Raw genomic sequence first — 16,745 nt, forward strand, 5'->3', positions numbered from 1 at the left:
TGTAAGTCACCACATCTGGGGGCAGTGGGGTGCAAACCAAAGATTTATTTTTCAAGTAAAATAGGCAGCCCAGGAAGAGCAGAACAAGAGGAAACCAAGGCTGAGAACAGAAAGCTTGGATATGGAAAGACACAAGAAGCTAGATTGCAACTGCCAGGGAAAGCTGGGGAGGTGGGCTATGGAGTGGTCCTGGGTCCTCCCCCAGGTGCTGGGGCCGAAGGGGCCTTGGAGACTCAACTCCAGGTGCAGCATTTGCAAGAGGAGCTGAACACCAGGCTCCTCGGGCAGATTTTCTGGAACAACCGCCCCCCTGTACAACTTGTAGTAGCTGGACCAGTCCAGAGGGTTGGGGTAGAGCCCGTCAGCTTTGCCCTGGCAGAAGGTGTCTTGTCCGAGGCTGGAGCCATACTCAGGTTCAGAGAGCTGGCCTGGTGCAGGAGCTTCAGGTTCTGGGGGGCCTGAAGACATATATGGACGACCTGGGAAAACAGTGATGATTCAACCAAGGCTCCTCCAAAAGATCCCAAACCCATAGGCCAAGCACACAGGCAGCAACATAGGCAGCAGCAGCTCAACACCCCGTACCTTACAGGCAGGGCATAGTCAGACACCCAAGGCAGAGAACAGCCAGACAGCAAGCACACCTACAGCTGGAGCACAGCTCAAGAGAAAACACCGGAGCTACAAGTGTCATAGGCAGTCAATGGCTATCTACCATCTGCAAAGCCCAACCAAGTAATGGTGAGGGCCAGCGGGCTCTCACAATGAAGGCTGAGTGCAGGCCTTGAGAAGAGAGGCTGAGGGCCCTCTGGAGGGAAGCCCTGGTTACCGACACCCTGGGCAGGCATTGGTACAATCAGAAAGAGGAAGAAGAGTGTGAAAAGAGAATCATTTCTACAGCTTCCTCAGCTCCTGGGGGTGAAATTTGGGAAATCACGGTACTGGGGCAAAGTCATTTCCTCAGAAGAAGCCAGTTCCTGAGGTGCCCTGACCCCATACTCACTCAGCTCCAGCAGCAGCATCTTGATGAGGGGGTAACGGCCCTGGTTGCAGAAGAAACCAGCAAAGTTGTCCATGTTCAGTGTCCAAACCATGACCCCACCCAGTCCCGTCTGCTTCAGATAGCTGACCTGTGTGAGGAGCGAGATGGGGGTGGAGGAGAGCAGGGAAGCCCGGCCAGCAGCCCCAGAGCCGGTTTCCTCATCCAGGCAGGGACCTCCTTTCTCCAGCACCCCCAGGTCCATTAGTCCTTATCCTTGCTGGGCATGATTCATTCTGGAATCTCCCTGCCCTGACATAAACATGGCCAGGGGTGGACATGAGGGTGGAGGTGTGAGGAGTACATAGATGTGTGACTTTCCTTAGGTTGGCAGCCTTAACTTCCCAGCATTTTCTGGGCTGAGCTGTTGTGTTTGGGGTACTGTCTGCTGATTGTGATGAGTTCAGTTACCATAGGGAACGACTAAACTTCCCCAAAGATCTGAATCCATTCCCTGTCTTCATGTCTTTTTGTCCACGCTGAGGGCCTTCTCACCTCCACCAGTTCCCTGAGGCTTCTTTAGGGTATGGCTGTGTGTCCCCTCCAAGTGGGCTTCCCTGGCCCTAGCCCTGCCAGGGGGCCATGGCTCACCTCTGGCGTGAGGCTGGGGTTACAGGGTAGGGGTGGTTGGAACCCTTGATGGCCCCAATGTCCCTCCCAGCTACCTCCCTTTCTACACCAGTCCCCACTCAGGGTTCCAGCTATGGTACAACTTGCTCTCAGAGGCCAGCTTCCCCTTTCCTCTCCATCAAGTCTTTCTCCTGCGCTTTCCTCCCCAGAAGGCCCACCTTCTCTGCATTAAGACTTTCTCAAAATCCCTTCCACCATGATGCCTTCTCTCATCTCCCCCAGCTGCCTCCTCAATTCTCCAGAGCACTTTGTCTACACCACCAGAAGAACCTGCCACTGCATAACTGACAAAAGATAAGCAGATGAGCAAATGCAGGGTCCCTCTGCAGGTGCCAATGACCTCACTGGAGAGAGAGACATGGAAACAGGTAAACGCACTCAAGTTTTGAGGCAGGAGTGGAGGGGGTTTCATATAAGTAAATCAAAGGATCTATAATTTGAACATGCACCAAATATTGTCAATGGACTGAATAAAATGATATGCCTTACTGTGTGTATTTCTCCTCTTATATATCTGTAGAATTTGTGTTTAATAAAATGCAAATACTTTCAAGAGAGATTCCAATGTAGAGCAATTTTTTTGCCATTGTGTCTTTTCTTAATCAATAGGTGATAATGGTACCAAATGCTATCACATGGAGATCTGTGAAATGCTGGGATATTTCTCCTTGAAGAAGTTCTGAATGTTGTCATTGAATGTTATTGACAGGCCTTGGGCCCACACAGGACCACACCTTCCCAGCAGGGCCAAGCCTCACCTTGATTTTGAAGCTCTCCACATCGTCAAAACCGACCCACTGGTTGCTCTGAAAGGCATAGGGCACCTTCTGGTCCTTGATTCTGTGCTCATCAGCCCCCTTCCAAGAGCAGACCTGTAGGAGCAGAGGGCAGAGCTGGGAAGGAGGTGGGAGGCACTGCAAGCATCTTCTCCCTGTCATGAGGAGACTAGAGACTGAAATATTCACGTCTGAGAAGCTTGGAGAATCTAGGAAGCTCTAGACTGAGTGACCTAGAACTGTCGATTCAATGAGGCACCTGGGGTTAGGGATAAATCCAAGATGACAGGCATGGGATGGAATTTACCCAACCAGAATTCACTGTGCCTAGCATCCTCATTCAGAAATTATGGGAGAAGAAGCCCCTGCTCTGCACAATACTCAGGGTGGCTGTGGGTTTTCCTACTTCACAGTAAGCCAGGAGTCCTCCGTCTTTGGTGAAGGGGCCAGGAGTTCCAGGCCCCGTGGCTTGGGCCCCCACTCCGGTGTCCAACAAAGAGGCCAGGGTAAAGGATCACCCATAGGTGGGCATGCCAAGGATCAGTTTGCTGGCAGGGGTCCCTTTCTGCAGCCACCATTGCATGGCAGAGTCCTGGTGGTGAAGGAGGAATGTCAGGGCTAATTTTCTTTGCCTTTAGACTGGTTCAGATCATCCAAGCCTGGGGGCTCCAGAGGAGTTTCATGAGCATTTACTAGTGTTCCAACCCTTCCCCATCTTCTTTAGATCCCGTCTTAGACCTTGAACCACAGTGATTGAAGCTGCATGGCCCTATAGCCAAGAGCATGGGCTCTGGATTCAAACAGTCATTGACTCAGTAAATATTTACTGAAGGCCAGCTGTGTGCCAGGCGCTGTCCTAGATGCTTGGGATACCTCAGTAAACAACGATCTCTGCCTTACCCAGCAGCTTATTTTATCTTGCCGAGCCTCGAGCTTCCTGTCTATAAAATGGAAATGATAAAAATATTTGTCACTAAGGGCATTGTGAGAATTAAAAGATATAATGCATGTATAAGTCTAACATAGTGCAATAAAGGGGAGCTATGATTGTGATCATTACCATCACTGTTGTTTCACCCTCAGTACAAGAGCAGGGAATTTTATTTATCTCTGTATCCCCAGTGCCTAGAACAATGCTTGGCACTAAGATGCGCAAATAGAAAGAACAAATGAGCACAGGGCTTCTTCACCGCCTCTGCACAAGACCTTCCCCCATCATGTATTACTTGACATGACACCCCCAGGCCTGTGACATGAGGAGGTACCCAACATAACTCTGTGGATTAAACAAATAATGAAGACTCTTCCCTCAAACCAGGACGGTAGGCTCACTTTCCCCAAGAAGCCACCCTGTTTGAGTCCAGGTTTTCTAGTTACCCTGCAACCTCTTAGCACTTAGGTATTTTCACTGTATTGATTTACGTGTATTTGGTTTTGCTGGTCCATATGATTTATCTTTGGTCAGACTGGAGCTTTCTGAGGGCAGAGGGCAGAGCACCCTGCTAAGTTCTGTGGTATTTTTGTGCAAATTTGGAAAAGTCACCCCTCTGGCCAGAAGCAACATGCAGGGCACATAGTATGGAGAGTAGAAGGCCTCTTTGTAGGAGGATAAAGGCCTCCCTTCCCCCACATGGATCCAGGGCACATAGCTTGGAGAGCACCGTGCCAGCGGGAGTTCAACCCCCTCACCTCTCAGCTGAATGTCTTTGTATGTCTCCCCACTTGACTGGGCTGGCTTCTCCTGGGACCCACACAGTTTCCCAGATGAGGGTGGAGGAGCCAGGTGCAATGTGAGGTCTAGATGCTCAGCTCAAGTGCCTGAAGAAGTGCACTTTATTTGTGAAAGAGCCATGGAAGTCCTAGATGTTCCACCCAGCTGACACACAAAGATGTGGGCTCCCAAAATTAACAAACATTTTAATTTAGGGCTTTTTGTTATTGTTGTTTGTTAAGAAGGAGAAATGATACGGTCAATCTTGACTTTTAAAATTAGAATGGGCTTGTAAAACAATGTCTAGCCTACTGAATGAGGAAGAGCTGGGCAGGAAACCTCCACCCACTCCAGTCTACAACCAAGCCTTCCCTTTCCCGGGACTGGGGTGGCGTAGGGGTGGTTCTGCCCTGAGATGTTATCAACTTGGGAAAGCTCTCACCTCTTTCCAGAAAACACCTTCCAGAAGGACATTCAGTGCCAAGGAGCAAAAGCTACCCATTATCTTGAAGGAAATGGGGCTGAGGGTGTATGAAGGGAGCAGAAGCCATTTTGGCTGGAAACTTGAGCTCAAAGACAGCCTCCCAGTTAGTCACTGGTTTGTTTGATGTGTCCCCAAACTAGATTTGTGTCTAATATCAGTCGACATGCTATACAGAAGTGAGGTTTCTCCTCAGCAGCGGCATGGAACAGGAAAATAAAACAAACAAACAAACACACACAAAAGAAACAAAAATATCCTGGCTTCTCCATGCCCTGCTTGGTATCCTGCTTTTCCCTTCCATTTGGTTCTTCGACGCTCAAAAGGGGCCACCGGCAAGGGCCTGTGCCAGGGGCGTCCTCCCACTTACCACATTGAATTCGGCCACGGCCCCGCTTTCTCCCTGTCCCTCGTCGGGGGAGCGGTTATGCCCTGTGTTCTTCTCCCAAGAGCCACGGAAGTCATAGGCCACGAAGCTGAAGAACTCCAGGTTCCTGCATGAGGCGTGGGAAGAAAGAGTGAGGGGCTAGTGCGCAGGGTGGAGCCCTCCCCCTTCCTTGCTCCTCCCTCCCCTCTCACGCAGTGTGTGGCCTGGGGAGAGACCTGCATGGTGGGGGCGGGCTCCCTTCTGGCTCTGGGAGACGCAGCAGCATAGGCAGCCCCTCCCGCCCCCCCCCCCCCCCCCCCCCCCCCCCCCGCACACCGTCATCCAGGCCATTCTCATTCTTGGCGGCTCACATCTTCAGCATCCTCCTCCCAGCTGTCCCCTCAGCACCCTCAGGACACAGTCCACTCAAGGACACCTCTTGCTATTTTGCTATTTTGAAGGGAAATCTAGCTTAGCATTTCTCAAACTTTAGTTGTGCACATAAATCACCTGGGAATCTCATTCAGGTGCAGGCTCTTATTCAGTAGGCCTGGCGTGGGAACTCATCCTCTTGGAGATGCTAAGTGCTTCCCTCTTTCCTCCCCCAGGGATATTTCACTTTAAGACTGAGGGCCAGGCTCCAAAGAGAGGGACTCCGGAGTGATGGAGCAGCAGATGTGGTAAGGAAACCTTCCCTGGGTCTGCTGGTGGTGCAGGCGAGCCCCTGCTCCATTCTGGGGGAAGCTCAGACTACCCTTGGTCTCTTTCCCCCGCAGAGAACACAGGGTCCATGCCATCTGCCTGAGACTCACAGAGCAATGTTGTCCCCCTCGTATCCAGCTTTTGTGCAGTGTGGTCCTGCTGGGACAGCTGTGCTCGGCAGGAGGTGTGCCTTCCCTGAGGCCTGGGCTTCCTGCTGAAAGGCATTGGCCAGGGCCTGCAGGGGCAGCTCAGAGTGAACACACAGGCAGGGAACAGGTAGCCCTGTGAGCCCCAAGCAGATGTTCCCGCACAGGAGCCTGAAAACTGACCACAGGGCTGGTCTGTGCTATGCAGACACATGAAGCAGCTGAGCCTGGGGGCAGAGCAGCACCTATGTGGCCCCCTGGCCAACTAGGTCTTCTCTATCTCACCCAGCTGTACCTGCACCAGAGCTTTGAAGCACTGCTTATCTGATGGAGGGCTCCCCTGGCTTCCTGTGTACCCCCAGTCAAGGTCGAGACCATCAACGCCATATTAGCACAGAAACCTGATGGCTGAGTTGACAAAGGTCTGTCGGTTATTGGCTATAGCCACCATATCCACGAACCTGTGGGTTGATAAAGGGAAGTGTGGGCCTGTCTTACACAGGACAGTGGGTCATGCTCCCTCAGAGGCAAGTGAGAAACTACTCAAGATATTGGTGCTCAGCTGTCTAGGCCAGAAGGGCACCGGAAGGGCTGCTTCAGAGGCTGCCGGGATATTTGCAGGTGGGTTATGGGCCTGGCTAAGGGAAAGGGACAATGTAGAAGTGCCCCAAAACATTGACATCACCAGGGGCACACTGACTCACTAGGAGCTCTGCTTCCCAAAATTCCCTCCAGAAGCTTACTGCCACATCCCTGCCCAGGGATTTGCTCTAACCTGAATCAGAGCTGGCTGTCAACCCAGCATGGAGATTGAAAAAAGAAGAGGAATCAGTTTCTAAGATGAGGAGGAAGAGAAGCCCAGCAAGCCAGTGAGGATCTGGGTAACCCTGGGGGGCTGCTCTTCTACTTCCCTGGCAGGTTAACATGGTTACTATTCTTCTAACTCACGTTTGTAGAGTGCTTCATGCTCTTGCTATTACCATTACTAGTCCAGAGTTCTTTACAATTCCTGAGGTGCCCCAAGAACAACCTCCCCACATCTTACTTTCTCAACAAGTCCCTGGACTTCTTGGGGGTCTTGAGTTTTATAGACCGTTTCTATTTTAATTTATTTTTTTAAATTAGCTAATAGCATCAGTTCTTAAGTGAGGTTTGTGTGCCTGGGAACCCCAGGCTGAGAATCCTGAATTTCAGTGAAAAATCTGTGTATAAGCAGTGTTTGGGGAAGGGGAGTCATAAATTTCATCAGGTTCTCAAAAGGACTCATGATCCAAAAAAGTATTAGAAAGACTGGTTTAGAATTTTGGGGACCTTACAGTTAGCACTTTCTAGGAAAAGTATGGTTCCAAATATACCATTCCATTATCTCCATAAATCATCAAAAATGTCCTGGAAATGTCAATATTCTGGCATCCAAGCTCAATCTCACAGACTGCTTTTGACACCCAGAAAGGGAACAAAAATTCTCAGACATACTGTTCCAGAGCTCAGAAAATATAGACATTATATGTTGTCTGGGATTAGTTGAGACCCTCCCTTTACACATTTCATGGAGGAAGAGACTGAGGCCTGGAAAGAGGTCAGACTCTGTGCTTCATGTAAAGCAAGACTGGATGGGCTTCCCTGGTGGTGCAGTGGTTGGGAGTCCGCCTGCCGATGCAGGGGACACGGGTTCGTGCCCCGGTCCGGGAGGATCCCACATGCTGTGGAGCGGCTAGGCCCGTGGGCCTTGGCTGCTGAGCCTGCGCGTCCGGAGCCTGTGCTCCGCAACGGGAGAGGCCACAACAGTGAGAGGCCCGCGTACCGCAAAAAAAAAAAAAAAAAAAAAGACTGGATGTATAACGGCCTGGAGCTAAGCCCACTCCACTGCCTCCTGAGGAGGTACCAAGAAGTCAGAAGGAAGGTCAGCCCCCAGAGTCCACTCTTCTCTCCCACTCTCCCTCACCCTGGCTACACCTCTACCTGGCTGATTCCCCGACTGGGGATCTCTCTGGCCAGTGAGCCAGTTCCACACTAGGGGCCCTGCCACATTGGTGCCCACAGACAACTCACTTCTGAGTGCCGAAGTTCCAGCCCCCAGTGGCCAGCAGCGTCTTCAGCTTGGGATTCCTGGAAAAGACAAGAGAAGCACCAGAATTTATCCAACCAGGTCCTGGGGCTCACCTCACTAACAAGGAAGCAAGGAGCCTGGCAGGGCTGGTGGGATGAGGTAGGGGATATATAAATCCCTATGGTCATATTCTGTACCAGGGAAGCTCTAGATTGGGAAAGAAAAGACACATTCCTGCCTTTGAGGACCTCTTATCTGGCTGGGGAGCCGTACACTCAAGGAATTTAGAAAGCAAGAGATCAGGACAGATCTTCAGAGAGGCTGTATTAAGGTAGTGATAACACTTGAGCTGAAGGATAGATAGATTTTAGGAGATAGAAGGGCACTCATTCCCAGTGGAGGGAAACAGTTTCACAGTCCAGATTCCACTTAGACCTAAACTGGAAGGGCACTTAAGGAGTCACTATCTACCCCCACCTCTTCCACATAAGCACGGGAAAGCCCAGAGAAGTGATGAGACTTGCCCAAAGCCACACAGCGGGTCTGCAGCCAGACTGCAGTAATGGAGAAGGTTTCTGGCTTTGAGAGGAGGCGCCTGTCTTCTCCACCTCCCATCCCCACCTCCTCCACTGCAGCTCACATCTTCCTCAAGCTGTTGAATTCCTTGCAGAGTGTCTCAGCATTCCACACTATGGGGCTAAGCTGGTGACTGTTCATGCCAGCAAAGGCATATATGAGGTGGGTGCACAGCTTGGGGTCCACATCCTTGGGCAAGAAGCGAGCAGCCCCCTGTCTGTACTGGGCCCAGTTAGTGAAGTCGCAGACCAGTTTTGCCGCAGAGCCTGGCCAGTTGGGGCAAAGCAAAGAAATGGCAATCAGAAGGGCCTGCTATGGACTGGCACCCTCTGCCCAGAGGCAGAACTTATGTCATGCCAGAAGACGTTAAACATGGCCCTTCATCTGCTGGAGGCAGGGAGGCAGAACTTTCAAATCACGGCTTGGAATACTTCAGAATGTTAATTAAAATACAAACATATAAAGTGGCAGAGAGGAGGCCCCAGTTACAGGCCTGGGTTTATGTTTCTTTAGTCTTGCTTTAAAGAGGTTTGCATTTACATACTATTATCCCTTGTAGAGAATTGGTTTAATATCACTGACAAGGTTCTAACAAAGAGAATATTTTCTCTAGGAAAAGGCAGCTTGTTTCTGTCATCCCCATACCCTGTAGAATGGCTTTGTGTATAGGGCCTCTCCTCCCAGATGGGGGCTTGTCTAGCAGTGATGGCTCCCACCAAGGGCAGCACTGTGCAAAGTTGACCAGAACACCGGAACGCAAAGATGCTCGTCTTCATCCCTGCAGCTGCCAGAAGTGTACTTTGGGCCGATCTCTTTAGCCTTGGCTTAGGGGTCCCCATCTGAAAATGACAGTGTGGTCTCTGAGGGCTCTTCCAGCCTTGCAGACTATGATCGTGTGGTTTGTACACGCCAGCATTTTATGCCAGGGACTTGGCAGAATGATGAGTTTGGACTGGAGTATGTCTGTGGTCACGGTCTAGACCCTAGGATTTCCTTTTGCACAGACAGGGTCTCTCTGCACCCTCCTGCAGCCCCCATGTGGCCAGTGAGAGGACGAGGAGGGAGAGCAGTGCAAAGTGGCTATAGGAGGGTGTGTAGGAACCCAGAGCATGAAGGGCTGGCTGAGACACCCCTGCGCCCATGGATGGCTCTCAGAAGGAGAGAGGTCAAAGCTCCTGGGTAGTCACTGGCTCCTGGGTAGTCACTGGCCCTAACTAGAGGTCACCCGGGAGTGAAGTTTGCCGATGGGACTGGGGCGTTGCCTGAGTGACATAGAAGGAGGATTGGTGAACTCCCCAAAGCAAAAGAAGGAAGCAGGGGATTAACCCAGCGAACACATCCCTGGGACCATCTAGAAAGGACCCAGGAGGCTCTTTTTGTTTTGTATCATATCCTGCCATAGCATATTGAATATTGTGCATGAATATTTGTACTATAGAGGCAACAAAGTCTGGTGGTTAACAGCAGGGACTTTGGAATTTCATGCCTGGGTTGAAATCCCCACTCTGCAACTTTTTAGCCAGATAATTCAGCTTTCTCCTTCATAAAATGGGAATGATGATTGCTCCTATCTTAAGGACTACTGTGTGAATGAAGAGTTAATGTATGTGAAATACTCAGAACAGTGCTGGCAGAAAGTAAGCTCTGTTCTAAGTGCTTTGCATACATTAACCCTTAGCCCACACAAAACTCTATTATTAGAAATATATACCATCCCATACCATAGCACACCATATGCCCAGAAGTAGCTTGGATTAAAGCTTTTGAGGAAATCTTCAACTTTTCTCTCTTCCCGATGTGTGCTATTTCTCTGGACCTGGCTGTCCCCTCCTGTGAGATGAAGAGGGGAAATGTGTGTCCTGTGCCACAGCCCAGGCTCAGGATGAGGGTCTGAGTACAGGGAGTGGTGTGGGATAGGAAGGGAACCCAGGAGTCCAAGTGGCTAAACATCACCCAGAGAGTTCCCCCCTGCACAAGAGGGAGCCCTCCTGGCTCTCCCAAGCTCCACATGCAATCAGTTCAACAGACACGGAAAGAGTGTGCTGTCCTTGCCTGAGCCAAGGGGCTAGGACGTGGAGCTGGGGAAGACTTAGGTTTCTTACTTCCAGTAGCTCAGAGCTCCCCTACTGGTGGTAGGGGAGACGCCTAAGCCAGTAATTAGAAACACTGTGATATATACTGTAAAATGGGTTCCAGTACGATGAGAGCACAGAGGTTGGAGCAAGTGACCTCAGGAAACACCAGAGAGAGGCTGACATTTAAGCTGTCCCTACGGACACACAGGAGTTCGGCTAGTGGGTTAGGAGGCTAGAACCTTCCCAGAAGAAGGAATGGCAAGGCCATTATGGGGACAAGGACACTTGCAGGGGCCGGAGCTTTGGAGACGAGAACCCACTGAAATCTGGCGAGAGCTCTTGGGGTGGACATAAGTGTTGGGGGAGTGAATGGGAGAGGGTAGCAGGGCCCAGGGAATGGGGCTGAGGGAACCCAGGGCTAGCTTCAAGAAAGGCGCCACTTACCCCACTGGATCGCCAGCAGAACCATCAAACCTGAACAGCACAAAAGAGAAGGCAGAGATTAAGATGTCATTCTTACTTTCCCAGGCCCTCTATGGCTATTGAAGCGCAGGAGCGAGAAGTGGTCCGGGATGGGGGTGGGCTCAGGACAGTTTCCTACAAATCCAGCTTCCTCTGCCCACAAGGGACCCAGGAGGGCACTGTGTCCATCCCTTCACCCAGGCCAGACAGCAGGGGGCCCTACCTGGCCTGGGCTAGTCCCAGAGCTGATGGAAGTCTCCATGAGCTGAGACTGCCCCCTCTCTAGAACATTAGTAGAGGGCAGTGTGGATTTAGGAAGATTCTAGGAAAACCACTGACTTTCAAGCTTTTTTTTTTTTTTGCGGTACGCGGGCCTGTCACTGTTGTGGCCTCTCTGATTGCAGAGCACATGGCTCACGGGTGCAGCCGCTCCATGTCATGTGGGATCTTCCCAGACCGGGGCACGAACCCGTGTCCCCTGCATCGGCAGGTGGACTCTCAACCACTGAGCCACCAGGGAAGCCTGACTTTTAAGCTTTTTAGAGAGAAGGTTTCTCTTTTGAAATAAGTAGAAAACCTGTCCTCAGGATGAAAAGAGCCAATTTGGAAGGGCTAGGCCAGAGAGCTCATCTCTAGGTGAGGTCTCTGTACCTCTGCTCACAGCCACAATTGACTACTTTTTGCTGCTTTCCTGCCACACTGCATAAGAGGTTGGCTGAGTTACCAATATCCTTGGAGACGTAGGGCTCAGTGGGACTCCTTTAAAAGTATTTATTTCACCTCTCTGGAGACCTTGGATCTTCCCATTAACCTAATAAAACCTGCATGAAAATTTGTAAGGGCACCCAGGGTCATGGCTCCCAGGCTGCCTTTTGCAGGGCAACCAGCATCAGGGTGGGGAAGAATTCCTTGGCAGTGAATTCCAGGGCACCCCTGGAGAGTAGGGGGCCTCAGAACACAGGAAAGACAAAACCACCCAATGCCGAGGGGTTCACTGACTCTAGGCTTCCAAAACAGGAGGAAAAGTCATTTTCAGCCTGTTGAGAAAAGCTTTTCCTTGCAACACAAAGCCTCTTGGGCTGAAAGACCTCAGGGGGGAGCCCACAGGGACTGCAAGCCTGGCAGCAGGGGGAGAAATGGAATGATCCTCCAAAGTTCTCCTGGAAGCTTCTGCTTCCTTACACACAGCACCAAGGAGCCATTTCACATACACATCCCCACTTCCCCACAGCTCCCAAGGCGCAGCCCATGCTCCCCGACAGCACCCACTCACCTGCCCAGGCTACAGACCACACCATGGTGCTGGCTCAGTGACAGACTCCAGCCCACACAACCAGCTATCCAGGTCCTGCCCTCCTTTTATCAGGCCTCCCTGTCCCACCACAGCCAGGGGTGTTGAAGTCAGACAGGGGCAGGGGATGTGGTATGGAGGTCTAGGGTGCCAAGTAGCACGGACTGGGGACACCTGACATAATGCCCTTTAGCAATGCTTGGTTTTCTGGAACAATCACAGGGTGTAACCTGGGCTCTCATCATTGCCAAGCCAGGAGGCAAAGGAAGGGAAGAGGGAAGTGTTTCTAAACGTTCTGCTGGGCAAGCTTGATTCTGATTTTCTCTGTGTGGGCTGGTGAGGACCACCAGTAGCCCCAGGTTTTGGAGGAAGAGAAACACCTCATGAATGAGGGGAGCAGGCTTCCAGACCAGCCTGCCTGCTTGCTTTACCAGGGCCCTCTCTGGAATTTAGGTAATCTCTCTGTAAGATGATAGTGTTGCACGTATAATCTATATTTTACAATAGTAATATTTTTATTACTATCCACGTGATAGTAATATTTTATATCCATTGAGAAAAATACATAATGATAAATAGCAACTATGAGCTTAGTAATATTTTTAAATGCCTGTGTTTCTTATGAAGAATCAGAGGGACATCTATCAGTGCCCTGTGGCTGCTGTAACAAATAACCTCAAACTAGGCGGCTTAAAGCAGCAGGATTTATTACCTCCCAGTTCAGGAGGCCGGAAGTCTGAAATCGAGGTATTGGCAGGGCCATGCTTCCTCCAGAATCTCTAGGGAAGAATGTCTCCTTGCCTCATCCATCTTCTGATGGCTTCTGGTGTTCCTTGGTTTGTGGCAGCATCACTTCGATGTCTGTCTCCATTCTCACAAGGCTTTTTCCTCTGTGTCTTTGCACGTCTTCTTTTCTGCCTCATATAAAGACCCTTGTCATTGGATTTAGGGACCACCCAGGGTGATCTCATCTTGAGATTCCCACCTTAGTTACATCTGCATAGACCCTTATTCAAGTAAGGTCACATTCTGAGGTGCTGGGTGGAGATATTGGGGGAGGGGGCAGCATTCAGCCACTGCAGGACCTACTGGGACATGTTACTTATTCTGTCTGCAGACGATGGCCAGTGCGTACGTGAACTCCAAGGTCCTGGCAAAACTCTGAGCTTCTAGGGGACCTGCTCTTTGGTCCTAGGCCTTAATGTGAGTGGCCTGAATGGCTGAGTGGGAACGTCCAGTGGCAGCAGACTCTGGAGTCAAGTTGCCTGGGTTTGAATCCCAGCTCTGTCATTTACTGTGTAACCTAGAGCACATTCCTTGATTTCTTTGAACTCCAGTTTCTTCATCTGTAAGGAGAAGTCCTCAGAGGATGGTTATTAATGCCCTGCCTGCTCTTATTCCTGGGGCTGCCCGGCCCTGACACTTCTGCCCAGTCTCTGTTGGTGTCAGAGAGCAGGGCTCTGGTAACCTCTGTGAGGTCTCTGGGGCGGTCAGAGCTCTGTGCCCAGATGGACGGTCCCTGTGTCCTTGCCTTCTCTTTCACTTAGGGATCCTGCCAAGGAGCCTGTTCAGAATCACCTGAGGTCTATAGAGCTGCCTCAGGTCTTGGAACGTGGGCAGAAGGGGAAGGGAGAAGGTGGAAAGTGAAAGCCAGGAGACTTTGAGAGGCTTCTCCAGAGAGACAGGTGGCCTCCTTATCTTGCCCCATTCTCCCGTACATATAGCTGACCTGTCAGCTTTGAGCTTTCCTGACTCAGCTTCGTGTCACCAAAAGGACCCTGCATTGTGGTGCCCAGGATTCTGAGTCACTCTAAGTGCTGACCTGCCCCCAATCATCTGGGGTCTCCACTGTGCCCAGTAGCTCCGCCATTAGTATCTCTACCTTGGTTTATGTAGCTGTTTCTTTTCTTTCCCCCTGACTACCTCATTCCTGCTACTCTCTCCTGAAGCAGAATGCTCTTTTCCTTCCTAGCCCTTATCCTAATTTGAAATTATATACTTATTTTGTGAGTTTATGAATTGAATGTGTGTCTTTCTCACTAGACTGGAAGCCCCAAGAGTGGGAACCATGTCTGTTTGTCCACTACTGTGCACTGACAACCCCAGTGGCCAGCACAAAGAATAGTCCTCAACAAATACCTGAAAATATTGAGTTTATTATTGAATGCTGTTTCCTCAGTCCTCTCACCATTCAATGTCAAGTGCTCAGAAAGTATCTGGTTGATGTGAGAAGTGCCAACCTCCCCATAAAACCTCTTAACTATTAGCAGAAGCTATTCTCCCATATTGCAGTTGAAGAACCAGAAGCCAAAGCTTCTGTTTCTTGCAAACTTGCCCAAAGCTGGATAAAAGGGGAACCAGAGCTGGAGTGAAGGTTCCCAGGCTCTTCCCTTTTCTATCTGGGCATCTTCTGATGGGCCTGAGCCCCAGGCAGGGGTGGACCTCGTGGATGCTGGCCACTGTGGCCTTCAGTCATGCTGAAACGCACATCTGGGAGCCCTCCCCCCACCCTCTGGCAAGAAAGGGCACACTGAGCCCTCTCTGGCCATGCAGGTTGTGGCCTTGCCTGTCCAAACGTCAGCTTGTTTCCTGATCCTGGTAGACCACATCCCAGTGGAAGCTGCTTTTCTCACAAATAACAACACGTTTGAGTATGAGGCAGTTGGCATTCAGTGGGTACCAGAAATGAGAGGCGAGGATTGGATCTAGGTAGCATATGGGCCAAGGCTAGAACTACAGCCCATTCATTTCCCTGAGCTTCTCCCCCACTCCCTCCTTCAGAGCCTGACATTCCATGTAGACCCCTTTCCTCTTCCTCCTTCCTTCTCTCTTTCTCACTCTCTTTCTCTCTCTCCTTCTATTCTTCTCTCCTTTATTTCTACACATAATTATTAGTGTAAAATAATGTTCATTGTATACTTCGCAGCATTAAGCAACATAAACTTAAAATAGATTTATGTGTTGCCTATTGGAGCCTGGAATTCTATACCCAATTGCAAAGAAATAAACACTTTCTCAATATATTGTTAAAAGGAAAAAGCACAGTGTACCCATTGCACATGGCAGATTGAACACAGGTGTTTATCTCCACTCTCTTCTGAAACCCCCTCAAAATAGCAGTTAAAGGATTAAAATGGTATAAATCAACTAGGATGAAGTAAGTAGAAGAGGGGACCAAAATAGATGAGAGATATCAACAGCTGTTTGGAAGATGAAACAGAATGAACAAGTGGAACTCACTCAGCAGACCTGAAAAAGCTGAAACCTCAGCCACCAGGCGGGGAATGCACAGGAAGCAGGGGATTCATGCCAAGGTACCCTGGAAAGGCACAGGAGTTAGCAGAATATTGTGAAGTGGAGTGAAGCTGACAACAGTAGGTATGAGTGAACTGTTTAGACCCCCAGATCTTCTTCTCCATCCCCATAAAATACAAGATGAACCAGAGTGACTGTACATTTGGGAACACGTTGCCCAGCAGAGAGTGGAGGGGAATGGGGTAAGGGGGATACCAGACTGAAGACTGAGACTGATGACAGGGGAATTAAATGAAGGTCTCTGAAAGTCTCTGGATTGCTCAGGCCAACCAGCCCTTCCCTCCACTAGAGCCCCAAGCAGAGCATTAACTCCTCTCAGGAAAACAAACCAGCCTAAGAGAAAAGTTACCAAAACTCAGACTACCAAAACTCAAATGACATCTTGAATGGAATAGCCATGCCCCTATCCCATCACCCCAAAGTGGGAGCCCTTAGATAAAAAGCCACCAAGCCCCTGGAGCTTCCAGTAGTGATGACTCACTATTGCATATGGAAGAAATGAAGGATCACCAGACATTTGAGGAAAGAGTCCCTACATAAAAGATAGATCAAACAAACAGAAAAAAAAAAGGAACTTGGAGAAATCAGAGTGAGTGGCAGTGAGGGCTTCTGATTTTCTAACCTCAAACAATTATGTTCTGACTCTTAATGATGAGCACACGTTACTTTTACTGTTTTACTTTTATTATTTTAAAAAATTTAGTCTACCTGTTTGCTGTACACCTTTTAGATAACAAGCACTGTGCCAGGCACTGGGGACCCTGAGATGAATTCACAGCCCCTGTGCCTGTGGAGCTTGCAGCCTACAAGGTTAAGTACTGCTTCTCACTGGGGTCATTTCTCAAAATGCAAATCCCCTTGAGAATCACTCACACTTCAGCCTTTTCTCACTGGTAGGGAGAATTTTCTTTTTTTTTTTTACATCTTTTTTTTCTTTTACATCTTTATTGGAGTATAATTGCTTTACAATGGTGTGTTAGTTTCTGCTTTATAACAAAGTGAATCAATAACACATATACATATGTTCCCATATCTCTTCCCTCTTGCGTTTCCCTCCCTCCCACCCTCCCTATCCCACCCCTCTAGGTGGTCACAAAGCACCGAGCTGATCTCCCTGTGCTATG

At 49.8% G+C, this 16,745-nt stretch overlaps 1 protein-coding gene across 1 annotated transcript; it reads right to left on the reverse strand.

The window, feature by feature from the left end:
* Positions 1-233: 233 nt before the first annotated feature.
* CHIT1 (chitinase 1) lies at positions 234-12,313 on the reverse strand (the record flags this gene model as incomplete). Its single annotated transcript, XM_082676134.1, is given in 14 exon segments — positions 234-320; positions 322-479; positions 1,004-1,130; positions 2,428-2,541; positions 2,852-2,959; positions 2,963-3,037; positions 5,008-5,131; positions 5,817-5,941; positions 6,148-6,240; positions 6,244-6,313; positions 7,905-7,961; positions 8,543-8,744; positions 10,998-11,027; positions 12,289-12,313. Coding segments are annotated over 14 exon segments (1,395 nt in total).
* Positions 12,314-16,745: the final 4,432 nt, after the last annotated feature.

This window comes from Grampus griseus, assembly GCF_964374135.1.
Source record: "Grampus griseus genome assembly, chromosome: 1".
In the NCBI taxonomy this organism is placed as follows: Eukaryota; Metazoa; Chordata; class Mammalia; order Artiodactyla; family Delphinidae; genus Grampus; species Grampus griseus.